At 35.7% G+C, this 18,740-nt stretch overlaps 1 protein-coding gene across 1 annotated transcript in view; it reads right to left on the bottom strand.

The window, feature by feature from the left end:
• Window positions 1-17,832, bottom strand: part of STXBP5L (syntaxin binding protein 5L) — a 419,146-nt gene extending 401,314 nt beyond the window's left edge. Inside the window, exons 1-2 of the mRNA XM_021692509.1 lie at window positions 17,740-17,832; window positions 16,505-16,701 (exon numbers count right to left, since the gene is read on the bottom strand). Coding sequence (XP_021548184.1) covers window positions 16,505-16,693 — 189 coding nt within the window. The 5' untranslated portion in view covers window positions 16,694-16,701; window positions 17,740-17,832. The remainder of the gene's footprint in view (window positions 1-16,504; window positions 16,702-17,739) is intronic.
• Between the last annotated feature and the right edge of the window lie 908 nt (window positions 17,833-18,740).

The raw sequence follows: 18,740 nt of genomic DNA, 5'->3' as shown, positions 1-18,740 counted from the left end.
ACAAGAAAAAAGCTGGAGAAACTGAAAATAAATAATTTTTCTTAGATCTATCAGAGAAATGAGGTCACAGAGCAAACCACTGCCCCCAAAACTGGAGAGATAAGACAGGCAGATATAGAGAATCACAGCCTCCTGGACAGAAGCCTAATAGCAGAAACCTCTACATATGGACCAGTACCAGAGAAGGAAAATCAAAACCATTATTGACAAATTGATGAAGGTTCCCTGTGGACAAGTTTGAGAGTTAAAAAGCTTCAACAGACCCAGTTTTAGTGGGGTCTCACCTTCTGTAAGTTTTACCTCCAGAAGCCCTACCAGGTTCTCACAGTGAAGACAAGAAAATTCCCTCCTGCTTCTGGCAGGAAGAAGGAAAAAGTAGCCATTTAGAAATAAGCACTGGGTGTTATACGCAAACAATGAATCATGGAACACTACATCAAAAACTAATGATGTAATGTATGGTGATTAACATAACATAATAAAATAAAATTAAAAAAAGAAATATGCCTGGAACTTCCGTTGTTTTTAACAAGTCCTGCCTTCAAGAAAAACTATTTTCTCAGAACCTGATCAACTGGGGAAGGGAAATACTCAACTCTAGTCCCCCAGCCCTCAAGATGTATAAGGGAAATATCAACTCTGACTTAAGGAGGAAAAAAAACCGAAAAACTGAGAATTGTGAAAGTCAGTTCAAGGGCACAAACTCACTAAGTATAAATGAAGTGTAATTGCTAAGCTAAGAAGAGAGAAACTTCAGTCATATAAAATGATCAAGGGACACCTGGGTGGCTCAGTCAGTTAAGTGTCTGCCTTCAGCTCCGGTCATGATCCCAGCATCCTGGGATCAAGTCCCGCATCAGGCTCTTTGCTCAGCAAGGAGCCTGCTTCTCCCTCTGCCCCTCTCCCTGCTCATGCTCTCTCTCTCTGACAAATAAATAAATAAAATCATTAAAAAATAATAAATAAATAAATAATAAAATGATCAACAAAACCTGAAAAGGCAGAAAGAGAATATAAGAAAAAAAATGAAAGAAACAAAGAATATGTGCAACAAGTAAAAAATGGGAGATGTTAATCCAACTATATAAATAACCATATATTAAACATCAAAAGACTAAATACACCAATTAAAAGAGGGACACCTGGGTAGTTCAGTCAGTTAAGCATCAGTGACCTGGGATCGAGCCCATGTCAGGCTCCTTGTGGGGGAGCCTGCTTCTCCCTCTCCCTCTGCTGCTCCTTCTGCTTGTGCATTCTCTCTCTCAAGTAAATAAGTGGCATCTTAAAAAATAAATAAATACACCAATTAAAAGATAGGGATTTCAAAGTGGATAAAAAAAAAAACAAGACCTCAACTATTCGTTGTCCACAAGAAAGCCACTTTAACTGTAAAGACACAGATCAACTAAAAGTAAAGGGATGGAGAAAAATGCCAGATAACACTAATCAAAAGAAAGTGGGAGTAGTTATATTAATTTCAGGCAAAGCAGACTTCAGAACAAGGAAAATTATCTGAGATAAAAAGGGCATTTACATAGTGATAAGGGGATTAATTCTCCAAAAAGACAAAATAACCCTTAATATGTATGCATCTAACAAGAGAGCATCAAAATACATAAGGCAAAAACAGAACCACAATAAGAAATATACAAATACACTATTATAGTGGGAGACTTTTATACCCCCTCTTAGTAATAGATCTAGCAGGCCAAAAATCAGTAAGGACATAGCTGAAGTGAATAATACGATTAATCAAGTAGATCTAATTGACATTTATAGAATACTTCATCCAACAACAGAATATTCTTCTCAAGGTCAGATAGAAAATTCACCAAGGGGGCGCCTGGGTGGCTCAGTTGGTTAATCGTCTGCCTTCGACTCAGTCATGATCCCAGGGTCCTGGGATGGTGCCCCGCATCCGGCTTCTTGCTCTGCAGGGAGCCCGCTTCTCCCTCTCCTCCCCGCTTGTACTCTCTTACTGTCTCTCCTTCTCTCTCAAATAAATAAATAAAATCTTAAAAAAAAGAAAAGAAAAGAAAAGAAAATTCACCAAGATAAACCACATTCTGGACAACTATTAACAAATTTAAAGGATTGAAATCGTACAAAGTATGCTATAAAACCAAAATGGAATTAAACTAGAAATCAGTAAGAGAAAGATAGCTGGAAAACCCCAAAATACTTGGAAATTAAACAATACACTTCTAAATAGTACCTGGGTCAAAGAAGAAATCTTAAAAGAAATTTAAAAAATATTGAAAAAATTTTTAAATGCTTCAAGAGAATTTGGTATCAAAAATTATTCTTCATTTGGGAATAGAGGCAGAATATGATTTGGCAAAAACAACTGAGACAGCAAAAACAAAGAATGAACAAAGAAAGATGAAAACCTAGGGGGGAAAGTAAATCATGAAGAAAAAGAACAACAGCACATTAGAACTAACCTGGGCAGGGAGAATAAAAGGGATAGAAAAAAAAGCCTCAAATTTTTTTTTGTAGTGTGAAGTTACAAGAAGAAAGCAGTTTGGTGGTTTCAGAAAACTACTACCATTCCTTTAAAAGTAATCCTTTAAGGGGATTAAGAAAACCTTGGCCAATAGATTTGGTATTAAACTAGCTTTGCTGTTGGTGCCCCAAAGATCTTTAATCCTGCTTCCTCAAGATCATCCCGAGCAATTGGATTCTTATCCAGAATCACAGTTCCTCCTGCATCACTCTTGCCTCTACTCTTCCAGGTTCTGTAGCTTTCATTTTGAATCTTAATCTCTGCCTATAATTGATCACACTACACCAGACAAATACAATCTTTAGATAACCTGCCATTTGTGACTATGCCCTATGCACTTCCTTGCCTGAATCTCCACCAGACTCAGTAAATTAAGTTTCTGAGTATGATACATTCAACGGCCTGGCCATCCTTCTATCAAATACAATGTTCTCCTCAAAATATACATTTGCTAAAGATATTAGCAAATGAGATTATTTTACCTCACATAATTTTCTTTTATCAAATAATCTATTTGCCAGTATAAGTGACTAAAAAGGAAAGTTTAGAAAAATGGAAGTAAGACCACTCTAGCATTGTAAAATATTTATGTTTTGCTCCAAGCTTTTTTTTTTTTTTAAAGATTTTATTTATTTATTTGACAGAGAGAGAATGAGAGACAGAGAGCATGAGAGGGAAGAGGGCAGAGGGAGAAGCAGACCCCCTGCCGAGCAGGGAGCCCGATGCGGGACTCGATCCCGGGACTCCAGGATCATGACCTGAGCCGAAGGCAGTCGCTTAACCAACTGAGCCACCCAGGCACCCTTGCTCCAAGCTTTTTAATCCTATAGCTCTCCTCAGAATGAAATACATGGACAGTATGAAAATGTTAAAATAAATTATTTTTATGGTAAATGTATAATCCTGCTTTGTATGGAGGCAGAAATTAGTTATCAGGTAATAAAAAAGCATGATTTGAAGATTATTCTTTGAAGATTACACTGAACAGATAAAGATTAAATACTTTTCAAAATTTTCAAGGAGAAATTGGTAATAAAAGAGAAATGTTGACTTAAAGAGCTATTCTGGTATATTAATAGTATTATTATTGTTTCTCCCTCTCCCTCTGCCCTTCCCCCCCACCCTCTCATGCTCTCTCTCTCTCTCGCTCGCTCTGCACTCTCTCTCTCAAATAAATAAATAAAATCTTAATAAATAAATAAATATCTTCCAGATTCTTTCATTTTAGAATTAAAGATCTTTTAGCCAAGAGAATATAAATAGAAATTAAGATAAATGAAGGACAAAGAGAAAGACAGCAAATACACTATCAAATGATTTAAAAAATAGAAATACAAGGTAAAAAGGAGGGAAGTGGTAAGGGAGCAAAGAACCTAAACCATTTAAAAAAGAATAAAAGGAAGTTTCACAAAAGTTACAAAAAACTGAATTAAGTACACATGTTGCAAATCATTAATTGCATAAAAATATAAATAGTTCATTTAGTGTATGCTGGCCTCACAAATTCAAAAAAAATAATGGTCCAATTACAAAATGCTTAGTAGAGAGTTATATACAAAATAGTCCTTCAATAAATAAGTACATAGTAAGTAATATACATATACATAGTAAGTAAATGAATTCACTTAATACCTATGCTGAGTAATTGTCAAAACACAAGAGTATTGAATATTACCTCAAATAGTAAAGAAATTTTGGTTACCATAGAACTGGAAAAACCAAAGAAAGATCCAATAATAACTACCTAAGGATGAAAGAGATTCAGAGTAAGGAATCTTCTGAATTATACAAGTAATCAATAAAAATAATGTACAGATTATTTATAAATGGAACTCTCAATAAATCAAAGTATGTTCCTAAGTATTCTGATCCTCTCCTTAATGCCCTCCAATCCAGTTCTTCAAGTAGTTAGCCTATTAACCTGAGTCTTGATATCCTATAACTTAGAAGAAATCTGAAAGAAAACAGAGTTGACTAATCCACTTTCAGCTTCTTTCTTTTTTAAAGATTGATTGATTGATTGATTGATTGATTGATTGATTTAAGAGAGAGAAAGAGAGAGCTCGAGCAAGGGGAAGGGCAGAGGGAAAGGGAGAGAAAGAGTCTCAAGCACAGTCACCACTGAGTGCCGAACCCCACGTGGGCCTTATTCTCAGAACGTGGAGATCATGACCTGAGCCAAAACCAAGAGTGGGATGCTTAACCAACTGAGCCATCCAGGTTCCCTCAGCTTCTTGCTAGATAATCCTAAGTACTATAGAGTGAGTCCTTGTCAAATAAATGTTTTATTTTTTCAACTGTTTTTTAAATATTCACTTAAAAGAAGAGATATGTGAAACTGGATCCCATCCTAATCCCTCCAATAACTTATTTCATAAATAAAAATTAATACCATTGAATGCAACCTAAAGAATCAACTCCAGTCTTATTTTCACATATTCTATGTCTTTCATGTCTCTTATATTTTCCTCTTTTCCAATGACCTAAAGGAAATCTACCCCCACAGTAGCATCACGAAGTAGGAGTAGCTTAGGCTGACTTAAAAATATTCTTTTCCAATTGCTTAAAAGATGTGACCATCTCTAGAAAACAAATTTTAAAAGTTTAAAGTCTGTTTTTCATCCTGTAGTATGCTGAAAAACCCACCCACTTCCTCACATATAATCTAACAGTTCAGAAAGGAAATAGGCAAAGAATTTTGTTTTCAACAACACACACAAAAGCATAGGATACCTGATCTTCAAAACAAAACAAAACTCTGTGACTTTACACAAATTGAATTAAAGGTAACTTCAAGCCAGATGAAAATGCAGTGTGAACCTTTTTTGGTTCCCAATCCAAACAAATCAATTACAAAAAGATACTATGGAATAATTGAGGAAATTTAAACATTACCTGCATATTAGAGTATAAAAAGAAATTATGTTAATATTTTTAGATATGATAATGGTATTAGAGATTTTTTAAGAGGAAAAGGAGGGAAGTTTATATTTTTGAAAAGGAGAAGGGGGGGAAGTTCTTATCCGATCTCAGAAGTTTTTACAGATGAAATGGTATAATGTCTGAGATTTACATTAAAACAATAAAATGGGAGATCAAGATTTGGAAGGTGGTAATTATTGAAACTAGGAGTTTATTAGAGTATTCTCTCTGTTCATTTTCCAGAAAGTAACTAAAAATAAAACAAAACAACAGACAGGTGAAGGTAATGAACATGTTTGTGAAAGGCAGAATAATGGCCCCCTAAAGAATCTGTGAATATGTTAGGTTTTATGGCAAAAGGGAATCAAGATTGCAGATGAAATGAAGATTACTTATCAGTAGAACTCGAAACAGGGAAGTTAACCTGGATTATCCTAGTAGGCCCAGTGTGATCATAAATCTTTAAATATAGAAGAGAGAAGCAGGAAAGTTAGTCACGGTGATGCAATGTGAGAAAAATTCAACTGGCCAGTGCTGGGAAGAAGATAGAAGGAATTGTAAGCAGCCTCTAAAAGCCAGAAAAGGAGAAAACACTCTCCTAGAGCCCTACCAACACCTTGATTTTAGCCCAGTGACACCCATTTCAGACTTCTGACCTCCAGAACTATAAGCTAATAAATTTGTGTTGTTTTAAGCCACTAAGTTTTTGGTAATTTGTTGTAGCATAAATAGGAAACTAATACAATCTTCTAGTAGAATTACATGTTTTTATTTACCTGAGAGGAAATTAAAGCACAGTGTGCTGAAAATTCAAATGAAATACAAATCAAGTAAAGAAAAAATTTACTCATCAAGCAAAGAAAAAATTCTAAATCAAATACCCTTACCACTTTACAGGGAAAATCTTTCCTCTTTCCCCACTCTACCTTTCCCTTTCTGGTAGCCTCAACTTCTTTTCTATGGCTCAACTGCATTACCCCCACTACAATATACCAAAACGATATTAAAATCTACCATCACTGCTACTTTCCTAACACTCTCTCCTTACACATCTACTCTTTGTTTTTTTATGTACCTTTTTTCCCCCCAGATTTTAAGTAATCCCTACACCCAACCTGGGGCTCAAACTTACAACCCCAAGATCAAGAGTCCAAAGCTCTACTAGCTGAGCTAGCCAGGCACCCCTTTACACATCTACTCTTTTTTTTTTTAGATTTAATTTATTTATTTGAAAGAGAGAGAGAGAGAGAGAGGGCTTGAGCAGGGGGAGGGTCCAGACGGAGAGGGAGAAGCAGACTTCTTGCTGATCAGGGAGCCGGACAAGGGTCTCCATCCCAGGACCCTGAGATCATGACCTGAGCCAAAGGCAGACGCTTAACCAGGCAGACGCTTAACTGACTGAGCCACCTAGGCACCCCAATACATCTATTCTTAAAAGTACTAATTCTATCAACTCTATTCTCTATTATAGTGTGACCTTAATTTTATCCATCATCTTAGTGAAAGTATTTTTACCCTAATCAATTTCCTCCTGGTCTAAATGGGCTCTCTCAGTTCTGATTTGTTTGTTTTTAATTTGTTCCCTTCGTTTTCACAATCCTTGACCTCTCTGCGATGCTGAGACATTCTTGAATTTCTTTCTTAATATTCTTCCTAAAGAAAGGATCAGATTATTTAACTCTACTTTTGAGTTTTCCTCTTATCATTCTGCTTACTTCTATTTCTCCTTTGTTAGGTTTACATTTCTCATCTACTCAGATATTTACAAACTATAAGCATTTCCCTCAGATTCACTCTAACTTCTCAAGTGGTTGTACTACTAATGATTTTTAAACATTTGGGTTTGCAGATTTGTAGAAAGGTGTTTAGTCAATTTATAATGAATAAATTAGACTGAACATTAAGCAATCCAATTAATTTTCTTGACAGTCTAACTAACTTTATAATGTATATTTAGGTAAAGTGCTAGTTTTTAATGTCACTGAAATTTACAGATGATTAGCAAAGCAGAAAAAATTTTAAAAACTAGGTTTTCTCTAGCTACCAATCCTTACCTTTTGAATCCAGGCATCAAATATACGTCTAAAACCATCATTACACAATGGTCATTTTTATTTATAATGAAATGTACATATCCTACTATGAAGATGCAAAGATGTTTTTACGCTATTTTCAATCCAAGAGATGTTTACTAGATATATATAATCCAATTATAAGACACTTACCTAGTTAAAAATTAAATATATTCTTTTCAAATTCGTTATATTATGTATCATTATATTCAAAATAATTCCATGTACCATCAATAACAACTGGTAATTTTAGGCCTGCAATGAAACTAAAATCATACTCTCCTTTCTATAATCTTACATAAGTCCAGAAAATATTTAAGTTTTGTTGATAAATCAACCAAAAAGTATTATTTCACTCTTACTATAGTCAGTTGGCTGAGAATGGTTTATGTCTTAATCATTTTTAACACTGTACAGTAAATATCTTTTGAGCAATAAACTTGTTAAAATATCTCCTTGTATTCCTTCAATGACTATGAATGTTCCATTTAACCAAGCCTCTACACAGGTATTACCGTGGGCCTATTATGCACTTTCTGGAGGTCTTGTACTCTATTCTTTATATCTACTTTCTCTAAATCCTTTAAATATGCTTTCTATTTTTGGCTTTCTAAAATTTAATCACTGATTTTCTAACAGTCCTTATCAATAAATGTTACCATTATTTAGAAAGGAATGATTCCCTAGTGCATTATAAATAAACATTAAGGGATTAGCTTTTCAAATATTAAAAAGATGTTTTAAATTTTTTAATTAAAAAAAGAGCATGGCAGCTATAACCAAAATCTTTTATAAAGATCATTATTTTCACAATTAAGTAGGAACAAAAAACTCAGTTTTCTCTAATATGACTAAAACTCAATTTAAAGCTTAAAACAGGGCTTCTACTTGAAAACTTCAATGAATACAGAGTTATTGCTATTAAACTAATATGTAAATGGTATATAGAAAAATGAGATGGGAAAGCAATACAATCATTCTATCATTAAAAGTAAACTATGTAACTTAACCCTATGATTTTTTGCAGGCACATCTTCAACTGAAGGCAGAAGGAGGTCTACCGAAATGCACTAAAATTCAAGAAAATACGAATCTGGTTTAATCACAAATAATAATCCTACAGGTAAACAAACTTGGAAATTATGTTAAATTTTTAAGTTATTTCTATATTGAGACATACACAAAGTATGATAACACTATTTTTCATATATATATATATATATTTTAGTTGAAGTATAATTAACATAGTGTTATATTAGTTTCAGGTGTACAATATGATTCAATAGTTCCATACATTACTCAGTGCTCATTACAGTAAATGTATTCTTAATCCCCTCTATCTATTTCACCCATCCCCCCACAGCCTCCCCTCTGGCAACTACCAGTTTGTTCTGTGTATTTTAGAGTCCATTTTCCTTTTGTCTTTTTCCTAGTTTGTTTCTTAAACTCCATACATGAGAAAAATCATACAGTATCTGTCTTTCTCTGTCTGACTTACTTCACTTAGCATAAATACCCTCTAGGTCCATCCAGGTTGTTGCAAATGGCAAAATCTCATTCTTTTTTATGGCTGGGTAATATCCCATTATATATATATATACCACATCTTCATTCATCTATTGATGGCCGCTTGGGCTGACTATTTGGTTTTTATAAATAATGCTGCAATAAACACAGTGGTGCATAAATCTTTTTGAATTAGTGTTTTGTTTTCTTCACATAAATATCCAGTAGTGAAATCACTATATGTATGGCATTTCTATTTTTAATTTTTTGAGGAACCTCCACACTATTTTCCACAGTGGCTACACCAATTTACATTCCCACCAACTCAGCACAAAAGGGTTCCTTTTTCTCCACATCCTCACCAACACTTGTTATTTCTTGTTTTTTTTATTCCAGCCATTCTGACAAGTGTAAGGTGGTATCTCATTGTGGTTTTGATTTGCATTTCCCTGCTGATTAGAGATACTGAATATCTTTTCATGTGTCTGTTGGCCACCTATATGTCTGTTTTGGAAAAACATCATTTGGGTCCTCTGCCCATTTTTTAATCAATTTATTTGTTTTTTTGGTGTTGAGTTGTATAAGTTCTTTTTATGTTTTGGGAATTAACCCTTATCAGATTATATGATTTGTAAATATCTCCCCCCATTCAGTAGGTTGCCTTGTGATTTTGTTGATGGTTTCCTCCATTGTGAAAAAGCTTTTTATTTTGGTGTAGTTCCAATAGTCTAGTTCTGCTTTTGTTTCCTTTGCCTTTGTGTGTAGTATAAGAAAGTGGTCCAGTTTCATTCTTTTGCATGTAGCTGCCCAGTTTTTCCAGCACCATTTCTTGAAGAGACTGTCTTTCTTTATTGTATGTTCTTGCCTACTCTGTCACAGATTAATTGACCATATAAGTATGGGTTTATTTCTGAGTTTTCTATTCTGTTTCATTGATTTATGTGTCTATTTTTGTGTCAGTATCATACTGTTTTGATTACTGGAGTTTTGTAGCATATCTTGAAATTGGAATTTTGATACCTTTCAGTTTTTTCTTTCTCAAGTCGGTTTTGCTATTCAGAGTCTTTTGCGATTCCATGTAAGTTTTAGTATTATTTGTTCTAGTTCTGTGGAAAATGCTGTTGGTATTTTGTTTGGGATTGCTAATCTAATGATCTGTAGATTGTTCTGGGTGGTATGGACATTTTAACAATATTGGTTCTTCCAACCCATGAGCCTGGAATATCTTTCTACTTGCTTGTGTCATCTTCAATTTCTTTCATCAGTGTTTTATAGTTTTTGGAGTACAGGTCTTTCACTTCCTTACTTAAGTTTATTCCTAGGTATTTTATTCTTTTTGTGTAATTGTAAATTGGATTGTTTTCTTAATTTCTCTTTCTGCTACTCCATTATTAGTGTATAGATACACAATAGATTTCTGTATACTAATTTTGTATCCTGCAACTTTACTGAATTCACTTATCAATTCCAGTAGTTTTTTGGAGTCTTTCAAGTATTCTATATATAGTATGATATCATCTGCAAATAGTGACAGTTTTACTTCTTCCTTACCAATTTGGATGCCTTTTCTTTTTTCTCATCTGACTGTGGCAGCTAGAATTTCTAGTACCATGTTGAATAAAAATGGTATAAGCATAGACATCTTTCTCTTGTTCCTGATCTTAGAGGAAAAGCTCTGTTTTTCAACACTGAGTATGAGCACTGTTTGCTTTTAAGATAAGAACTGCCATGCTAAATGAAACCTATAATCCAATTCGTTGACAATATACTAGCACTAAAGAACTTTTTGTAAGAAAATGTGACTGTTCTCTACAGTAACTTTAAAAATTTATAAACATACTTCCTACAAGTCTATAATCCCTTACATGAGCCAGTCCCTGCACTCTTATCCTCTTAAGACAAACAAAGTGAGAGCCTAGAGTAACTGAATAATCTGGCTTTTGTTTCTGATTCTTAAAAAAAATTAATTTTAATTCATTTGGTACTTAAATTAGTTAACATCTCAACCCTAACAAGGTCGCTTAAGTCTTCTGGTTTGCCTCCATTTCTATTCTTAAAGATGCCCACCTCAACTGTCCATTTTGGTGACAGGAACATGAAATCACTGTCAGATGCTTTATCCATAATGTTATCCTGTACTACCTTCTGTTCTACCAGTGTCAACTGTACTACCTTTTGTTCTACCAGTTACAGTATAGAATGAGACAAGTCACACATCTCACAGAATATTTTAATGAATGAAAATTGCAGATATGTATAACTGTGATCATGGTCTTATGCCAAACTCAGTTACAAAACCTCCTCAATAAAATGATGTGAAATTAGAAGAATGTGGAGACAATGGAAAACCTAAAGAAGAGATAATAGTCTGGGATACCTAGGCATTTGACCTCGTTCAGCTTTCCGGGGTCCTGGAAAGCCTAATTCTCCACAGCCCACATCTGTGTTTCTTTCTTTCCTTTTCTTTCTTTCTTTTTTTTTTTTTTTTAAGATTTATTTATTTATTTTACAGAGAGAGAGACAGAGAGAGAGAGTGCGTGAGTAGGGGAAGGGGCAAAGGGAGAGAGAGAATCCTCAAGCTTTTTTTTTAATAAGTAAGAAATATAAAACAGAAAAAATACTGGATTTAATAATGGAAGAACAGAGCATTAAACTTAGCTATGCCTCCTACCAACTTGGAGACCTAAGGATACCACTTAAATTCTCTGGCCTCAGATGTCTTATTAGTAAAATAAAAATATTTACACTTTCTTTGCCTTCTTTACAGGACTGTTATGAAGGCCAAATGGGAGATCTTACAGAGGACAGTCTCTAACTTTAAATTAACCACCTCGATGGATTAACAGAAACTTCCCATTCTCTTTGTAAAACATAGATTGATATTAATGACTCCCTGAATACTAGATACTAGTAAACTCTAACTAGAATACTTATACTCTCCTACTCTGGCCTAATTAGGTGTAGGTCAGTTAACTATAGGGATGAATATATACCTATTTATCTAGATTTTCTATATATGTATATATACACACACACACGCATATATCTTGTGTATAGATAAGTATAAATATATACCTACATCTATACTTTTTATATATATGTGTGTATATATCTATACTATATATATATATATATATATGTAGTTGACACTTGAACATGGATATGAACTGCATGGGTCCACTGATGCTTGGAATTTTTTTCAATAAATATAGTATAGTACTATAAATGTATTTCTTCTTATGATTTTCTTAATAACATTTTCTTTTCTCTAGCTTACTTTATTGTAAGAATACAGTATTTAATATATATAAAATATGAACTATGTGTTAATCCGCTATTTATGTTATCAGTAAGACTTCCAGTCAACAGTAGATTATTTATAGTTAAGTTTTGGAGGAGTCAAAGTTTTCAGGGAGTTAAGCTTTTGGGGAGTCGAATATATAGAGATATTTGATCATGTAGGGGTCTGTACCCCTAACCCCACCTTGTTCAAGGGTCAACTATATATTCATCATATGTATAAACTAAGTGTCAGATGATATTTACATATCATCTAGAAGGACCTGACACCTGCTTCAAAAGCATATAAGTTCTTATTCTACTTTAAATAAATTAAAACCAAAAAACTATCCATAACGAACTTGGGATGGTTTGTGGAAGAAAAGTACACACAGAACTCCAGTTATAGAACCAATGCTCAACAAAAAAATCTTGTTCATTTAACAAGTGATTTGTAAATTGATGTATATTTACATGTTTTCATTTAAAATAAAATGTTTAAGACCTATATATTTATTAATAACTCTCTGCTTTAATCTCATTTCAATTAATCAACCATGTATATATTGTTTCATTGATGACAGCATAACAATAGTGACAGAAAAATAAATTTTCTAATCACAATAAGGTGCTAACTTAACTCTATAGGAATATGCCAGGTGCTATAGGAAAACAGAAGAAGGGAAAAAAACTGACTCTGCTTTGGGCAGGAAAAGAGGAGGCAGTGGTCAGAGTTGGTTTCATGGAAGTAGTATTTTACTATGAGATAAAAAGTAACTGGGGGGGGGGCACCTGGGTAGCATAGTCAGTTAAGCGTCCAACTCTTGATTTCAGCTCAGGTCATGTTCTCAGGGTCCTGGGATCGAGTCCCTCCTTGGGCTCCATTCAGCAGGGAATCTGCTTGAGGTTTCTCTCCCTCCCCCGCTACCTCCCCAACCCCCACCCTGTTTGCCCTCTCTCTCTCTCTCAAATAACTAAATAAATCTTAAAAAAAAAAAAGTAACTGGGAATTCTCCAATTTTACTAAAGCTGGAAAGGATATTGTCATTAGAAGCAACAGATTAAGAAAAGGCATTGAGATATGAAAATACAGTGCTTTCAGGTAATGCAATATGCTTAGGAAATCACAGAAATGAGGATGGAAAGGTAAACAGGAATCCCATCTAAAGGGAACTATATATAGATCAAGTTAAGCAGTTTGACATTTATTGTATAGAGCAGTAGTTTCAAATTGTGTTTCATAGAATTCAAGTTCAGAAAAGGCACTTCTTGTATTTCACAAATATCTGAACAAATGGGCATTCAAATGTATACATACTGAACTGAGATTGCAGTAAACCAATGTATTAACTTTTTTGCTAACCTTGAACCAAAGTTTCTTCTACCATTTCTGTGTTTTTGAACTTCTTATACATTTGTCACTGATTATAAAGGTTGTAGCTTTATACTTTTACCTTTTTAAGGCCAGAAAAAGTCCTACTACCTGCCAGGGATAATATTATACAACAAAAAACAAATATTAAAAAACAAGCTTTTTATAATAGCTGTATAACTTATTATAATTTATTTTTTAAATGTATGCCAATAAAGTACATTTATTTGTTTTAATTGATGTTATTTACAGGGTTTCACATTAGACTTTTGTTTATAGAGCATCACTGCTCTAGGGAAACCAACATAGAATTTTTAGCAGGGAAATGACATAATGAACATTATAGTTCAGAAATAACCATTATTATAACATAACAAAATCAACTGAAATAGGGTAAAACAAGAGGTAAGAAGATCAGGTAGGAAGTGATTCAAGTGACTAATCAAGAAAATACGATAGAATGAACAGGTACTAGAGATGGCAAAAAGGGAATAAATTTCAGAAATACTAAGGAAATGGAATAGATAGGATTTGATGACTGACCAGAAAATAAAGAGGAGGATGGTTTTCAAAAGACAAGATTACAGATTTGTACTTTAATTTTGGCCATGTGGAAAAGGTACAAGTACCCAAAAGGTGCCAACTGCTTAGTACTCAGAATAGAATGTTCTTTGCACATTTAATCAGTGAGTCCAAATGAAGTCCCCATTTTAGTAACAGTTCTAATATTGAAACATCCTTAATCCATTTTTATATATTTTATTATAGTCCAGGTAACCTAAAGTACAATCATAAAATTACTTTTTAAAATTAACTATATTGCTACCAAAGATGCCATAATACTTTCCCCATTTAGTAACAGTTCAATACTATTAGTGTTCCACTTATATAGCTATCTATCCTTCTAATTTCTTTGAAAGTATAATTTTGTTACCTATATTATTATAGCCCACTGCTTGTAGTCATTTCACCAAGAACAAGGTGATTTTTAAAACTTTAGGAACAATATAAAAATAAACAATTTATTGCCTTTTCCAATTTATACATCGCCTTCACCTAATTGTCTTGTTTGATCTTCCCAATAACTTTAAGTCAGAAGAGCAGAAATACTTATTACCATACTACAGATGGGAAAATCAAGGTTCAAGGCAGATAAAAGGCTTGCCCGAGATACATGGCTGGCAAGTGACAGAACTTTAAATAAAATACAATCTGATTCCTAGGCCAGTGTTCTTCCTACCATGCCATATGTTTTTGAATTAATACATATTTAACTTCTGGCACTTTTCATGTCTATTTCCTGTCTGAATAAATGGGAAGATAACTATATATCCCATTTTCCTCTCTTGCATTCACCCATTTCCCCTGAAATTTTTAATTTAAAACCTTCTCTACCAGGTTCAAAACCTCAACAGTCCAATGCCACTCTGTTTCAGAGGTCTTTTTTATATCAATTTTATCTTGACAAAAACTCTCCTGCCTCACATTCATGAACTAAGAGAATTTGGAAATTTTTTCAGAATCTTGGAATGGAAACAGTAATATGTCAAAGATTAGATACTCAGGGCATTATTCCCCTGACTAGCAGTTCAAATTTGACCCCTAAGATCCTTTTACATATTTGTCTCATGACCAATATTAAGCCCCTAATCTGACAAAATATCTATTATTTCAAATTGAGAATGAAATTATATACAACTTTGTATACAAAATTTTATGCATACAAACCTCACAGGGGTAGAATTATATCTTTTAATCTGACCTAATTCTAAATAAACTCACTTTCGCGTAAACAGATTTAATGTTTTATAATGACCTTACTGGGAATGGAGACTAAGACAATAATTGAAACTTATCTCATTATATAGAAGTTATTTACTACAAAAATAATTTTAATAATTTCAAAACAATTCTTTTGAAGTACCAAAAAATTTAATAATTTCTGTGATTTCAGAAATTTATGATTTGTTCTTATGTATTCAAATATTTTAAAACTATATTCATCTGTATCATATGAATGACTTAGTAGCTTTTTAAATTGTACATGGTAGGTCAAAAACACATTCCTAGGCTACCCCGCAAAAAAGAAACAATAAAAATTATAAACTATGTCAGAAAAATATAACAATATCTATATATTAACAAAACATTTGTTTTGTAAATTCTCACCTCTCCCCATCAGAAACTCTCTCTTTTGCTTATTCATTAGAAGTTGAACATTAAAGCATAATTACCTGAAATGTTTCCTCACTAAACCAGAAAACAGGCTATTTTTTAAGTTCTTACAAGAATTAAATCCATGGCATTTTTTTATTAAGAATCTGGGGGTGTTTTTCTACAGAATTTTAAACAATGAATGTAAAACAATACCATTAGATCTTTTAAAATGGATGTATTCCTTTAGCTATTATCTATTTACTGGTAGCAACATCTTAATAGGTTTAATCATTTTATACTGCACAGTGACATAAAATAATACTTTCATTGAATGTCAACAAGGAATTAACCAGAATGATTTTTTCCTTCAGTTTTCTACTTATACATAAATATTACATTAAAAATTTTGTCCACAATTTGGATCTTAACATTGTCTTGCAAATCCTACCTTTTATGGTTGTTTACTTCCATTTTAAACTACCATAGCTTTTTAAATTGATGTTGAAATCAATGCCCAGAATATCTTTATTAATTCAAACATCTATCTATAGAGTTCTCTGCCCAGGACTGTCTAATGCTGGCATCTCAACAATTTCCAGTCCCTAGTGTGGGTGTTGCTGTTGTTAATTCTTCTTTCCTCACAACAGTAAAATAAAGAAATAATAGGCTTTAAGCCAATTCAGAACTTACCTTGCAAATCTGGAAATACTCTGAAGTCAGGGTTTCCTGAATCTCCTCTTTGAGAACCCCTGCAGTCCCTCCTGGATGTATGGAACCACTTCCAGCCCCACCACCACTGTTACTGCCACTGCTGCTACCACTGCCAGGGGAGGAGGCAGTTAAGCCATCCAAAACTTTTCGGAAATTAAACTTCTTCATTTTAAAAACTGTTGAGAAATTCAAAGGAAAGGGTGACTTAACACATGAACTTATACCTGGGTAAAAGTGTTTAGCTTTTCATTAGTCAAGGCAGTAGCCAGTCCTCATTTTAGGAGCATTGGCTATAAATGACTAAAAAAAAGAGAAAGTCATACTTCATTTTGTCAAATTTTAGTTCAAAAAGGAACATCCTTTAAAAAGAAATAATAAAATATAACTCTAAAAGCAACAGTATTTCCTCCTCATACATCAAATTTTCAAGGGCTTTATCCCCAGCTGTAGCTACGCTTTACCAGCACTGGGGTAAAAATAAAAGGCAGTGTCATCATCGTCATTAGCATTATATCATCATTATTATTATACAATCAGACCGGAGTCCAACAGACCAAGACTCTGTCTCTCTTAAGGGCGGGCTTTCCTTCTAAAGGTTCAGCTCAGAATATTTTCAGAAAAACGATGTTGGGGTTGTGCGGTGGGAGAGCCGGTATTTACTCTACTACCACCCTCTGGGCTCTCCCCCCATCATCTTCAACGCTCCCTTTATTTCAGTAGGTAATGAGGGGTAGGCCTTTTTCCATCCCCCCCCAACAGCCGGACCCCAAAACATCTGCGGGTGACCCAAAAGCAACAGCCGACCGGAGGGGCGAGCGGCGGCGCCGGCTGCCTCCGCTTCTCCCTCCGCCCCCCCTTCCCTCCCAGCGTCTCCAGCCCTCCTCCCTCTTCTCCCACCCTCCACCCACCCCCTCACCCCCCACCCGCTCTGCCCGCAGCCGCCGCCGCACTCGCCCACCCGTCAGCTCTCCCCGCAGCACCGCGGCGGCTCTTGGGGGACGTGAGGCAGTGGCGGCGACAGCTGCGGCCCGAGTCCCGCCTCAGCCTGCTGGGCGCGCAGAGCCGCCGCTCCCGCGGTGTCTCCCCGGGCCGAGCGCCTAGGCACCGAGCACACACAAACACCCTCACACAGACATTAGCGCGCCCAGCCGGAGCACACGCAACCCTCACACAGAAATTGGCACGCGGGCGCTCACGCTCATGAACACACACACAGGTGTGAGGGAGCCGCGGCTAGACGGCGGCGGCGGCGTCCCAGAGGGATGACTATCTGACTCCCGACTTAGGCACCTTCCTCGGCCGCCACTAGCTGCCAGCCAGCCCGAGAAGCTGAAGGTGCGGAGGGAGGCGGGCTCGCAGGCGTCACTCCCGCCCGACTGCCGCCGCTTCTCCAGTCCCTCTGGTCGTGGTACCCGGCGCTCTCCGAGGTCCTAACCAGGCAGGCAGGCTCGAAGGAAGGCTCCGCCCTCCCGCCGTGGGATGCAAACCCCGCCCCCTGAAACGCCCCCTGGTTCGCCCCGCCCCCTCCACTTCGGGCCGCGCGGCGCCGGAGAAAGGGGCGGAGAGCTCCGGGACGTCAAAGGGCGGGAGTAGCCTCGGCTCCAATCCTAGGCTCCATAGGGCCAAGTTCCGTGGTCTCGAGGCGCGGAAGAAATTTGGGGATAGGCCGAAGAAAAAGGCAATGAAAGGGGGAGGGGAGAATTTAGAAAGGTAGGTGTAGTATTTGATTGACGGCGAGATTGGCCAGTATGATGGGGGGCCGTGTTTTGGGGGCTGTAATTGGCGCTACCTGTTGAAGGACGGAAGTGTGAATCAATAGAATGCGTGGAAGCGTGTAAACTTGGGCGCCCTGAGTCCGAGGCTGCTGGAAGTGTTTCCCTAGGTCTGACCCAGGACGATAATGTGAACTGGGCAGGTGATTTTGCAGTTTATCACCTCTACTCGCTCTCCAGGTGCATCTATTGGGCTTCCCTCACTGTCCTGCCACTTGCGTAATTGCTTAACCTCTGCCAGAGAGAATTGTATTTCAGTAGACTTTTGGAATATTTAGCCTTTCAGATCCTAAGGAATCAATTGCTTACCTTGTTCCCTCTAATACGTAGAATTACCCCTTCCCCCATTTTCACATAAACAATTTTTTTAAAGAAACATTTCTCTAAGTAAACCGTGTCAGTAATATATTTTAAGCTTTTTCTATGAGTCACAATTATCATTT

The sequence above is a fragment of the Neomonachus schauinslandi genome, chromosome 1 (genome assembly GCF_002201575.2).
Source record: "Neomonachus schauinslandi chromosome 1, ASM220157v2, whole genome shotgun sequence".
Classification (NCBI taxonomy): domain Eukaryota; kingdom Metazoa; phylum Chordata; class Mammalia; order Carnivora; family Phocidae; genus Neomonachus; species Neomonachus schauinslandi.
This window is presented reverse-complemented; position numbering and strand designations above follow the sequence as displayed.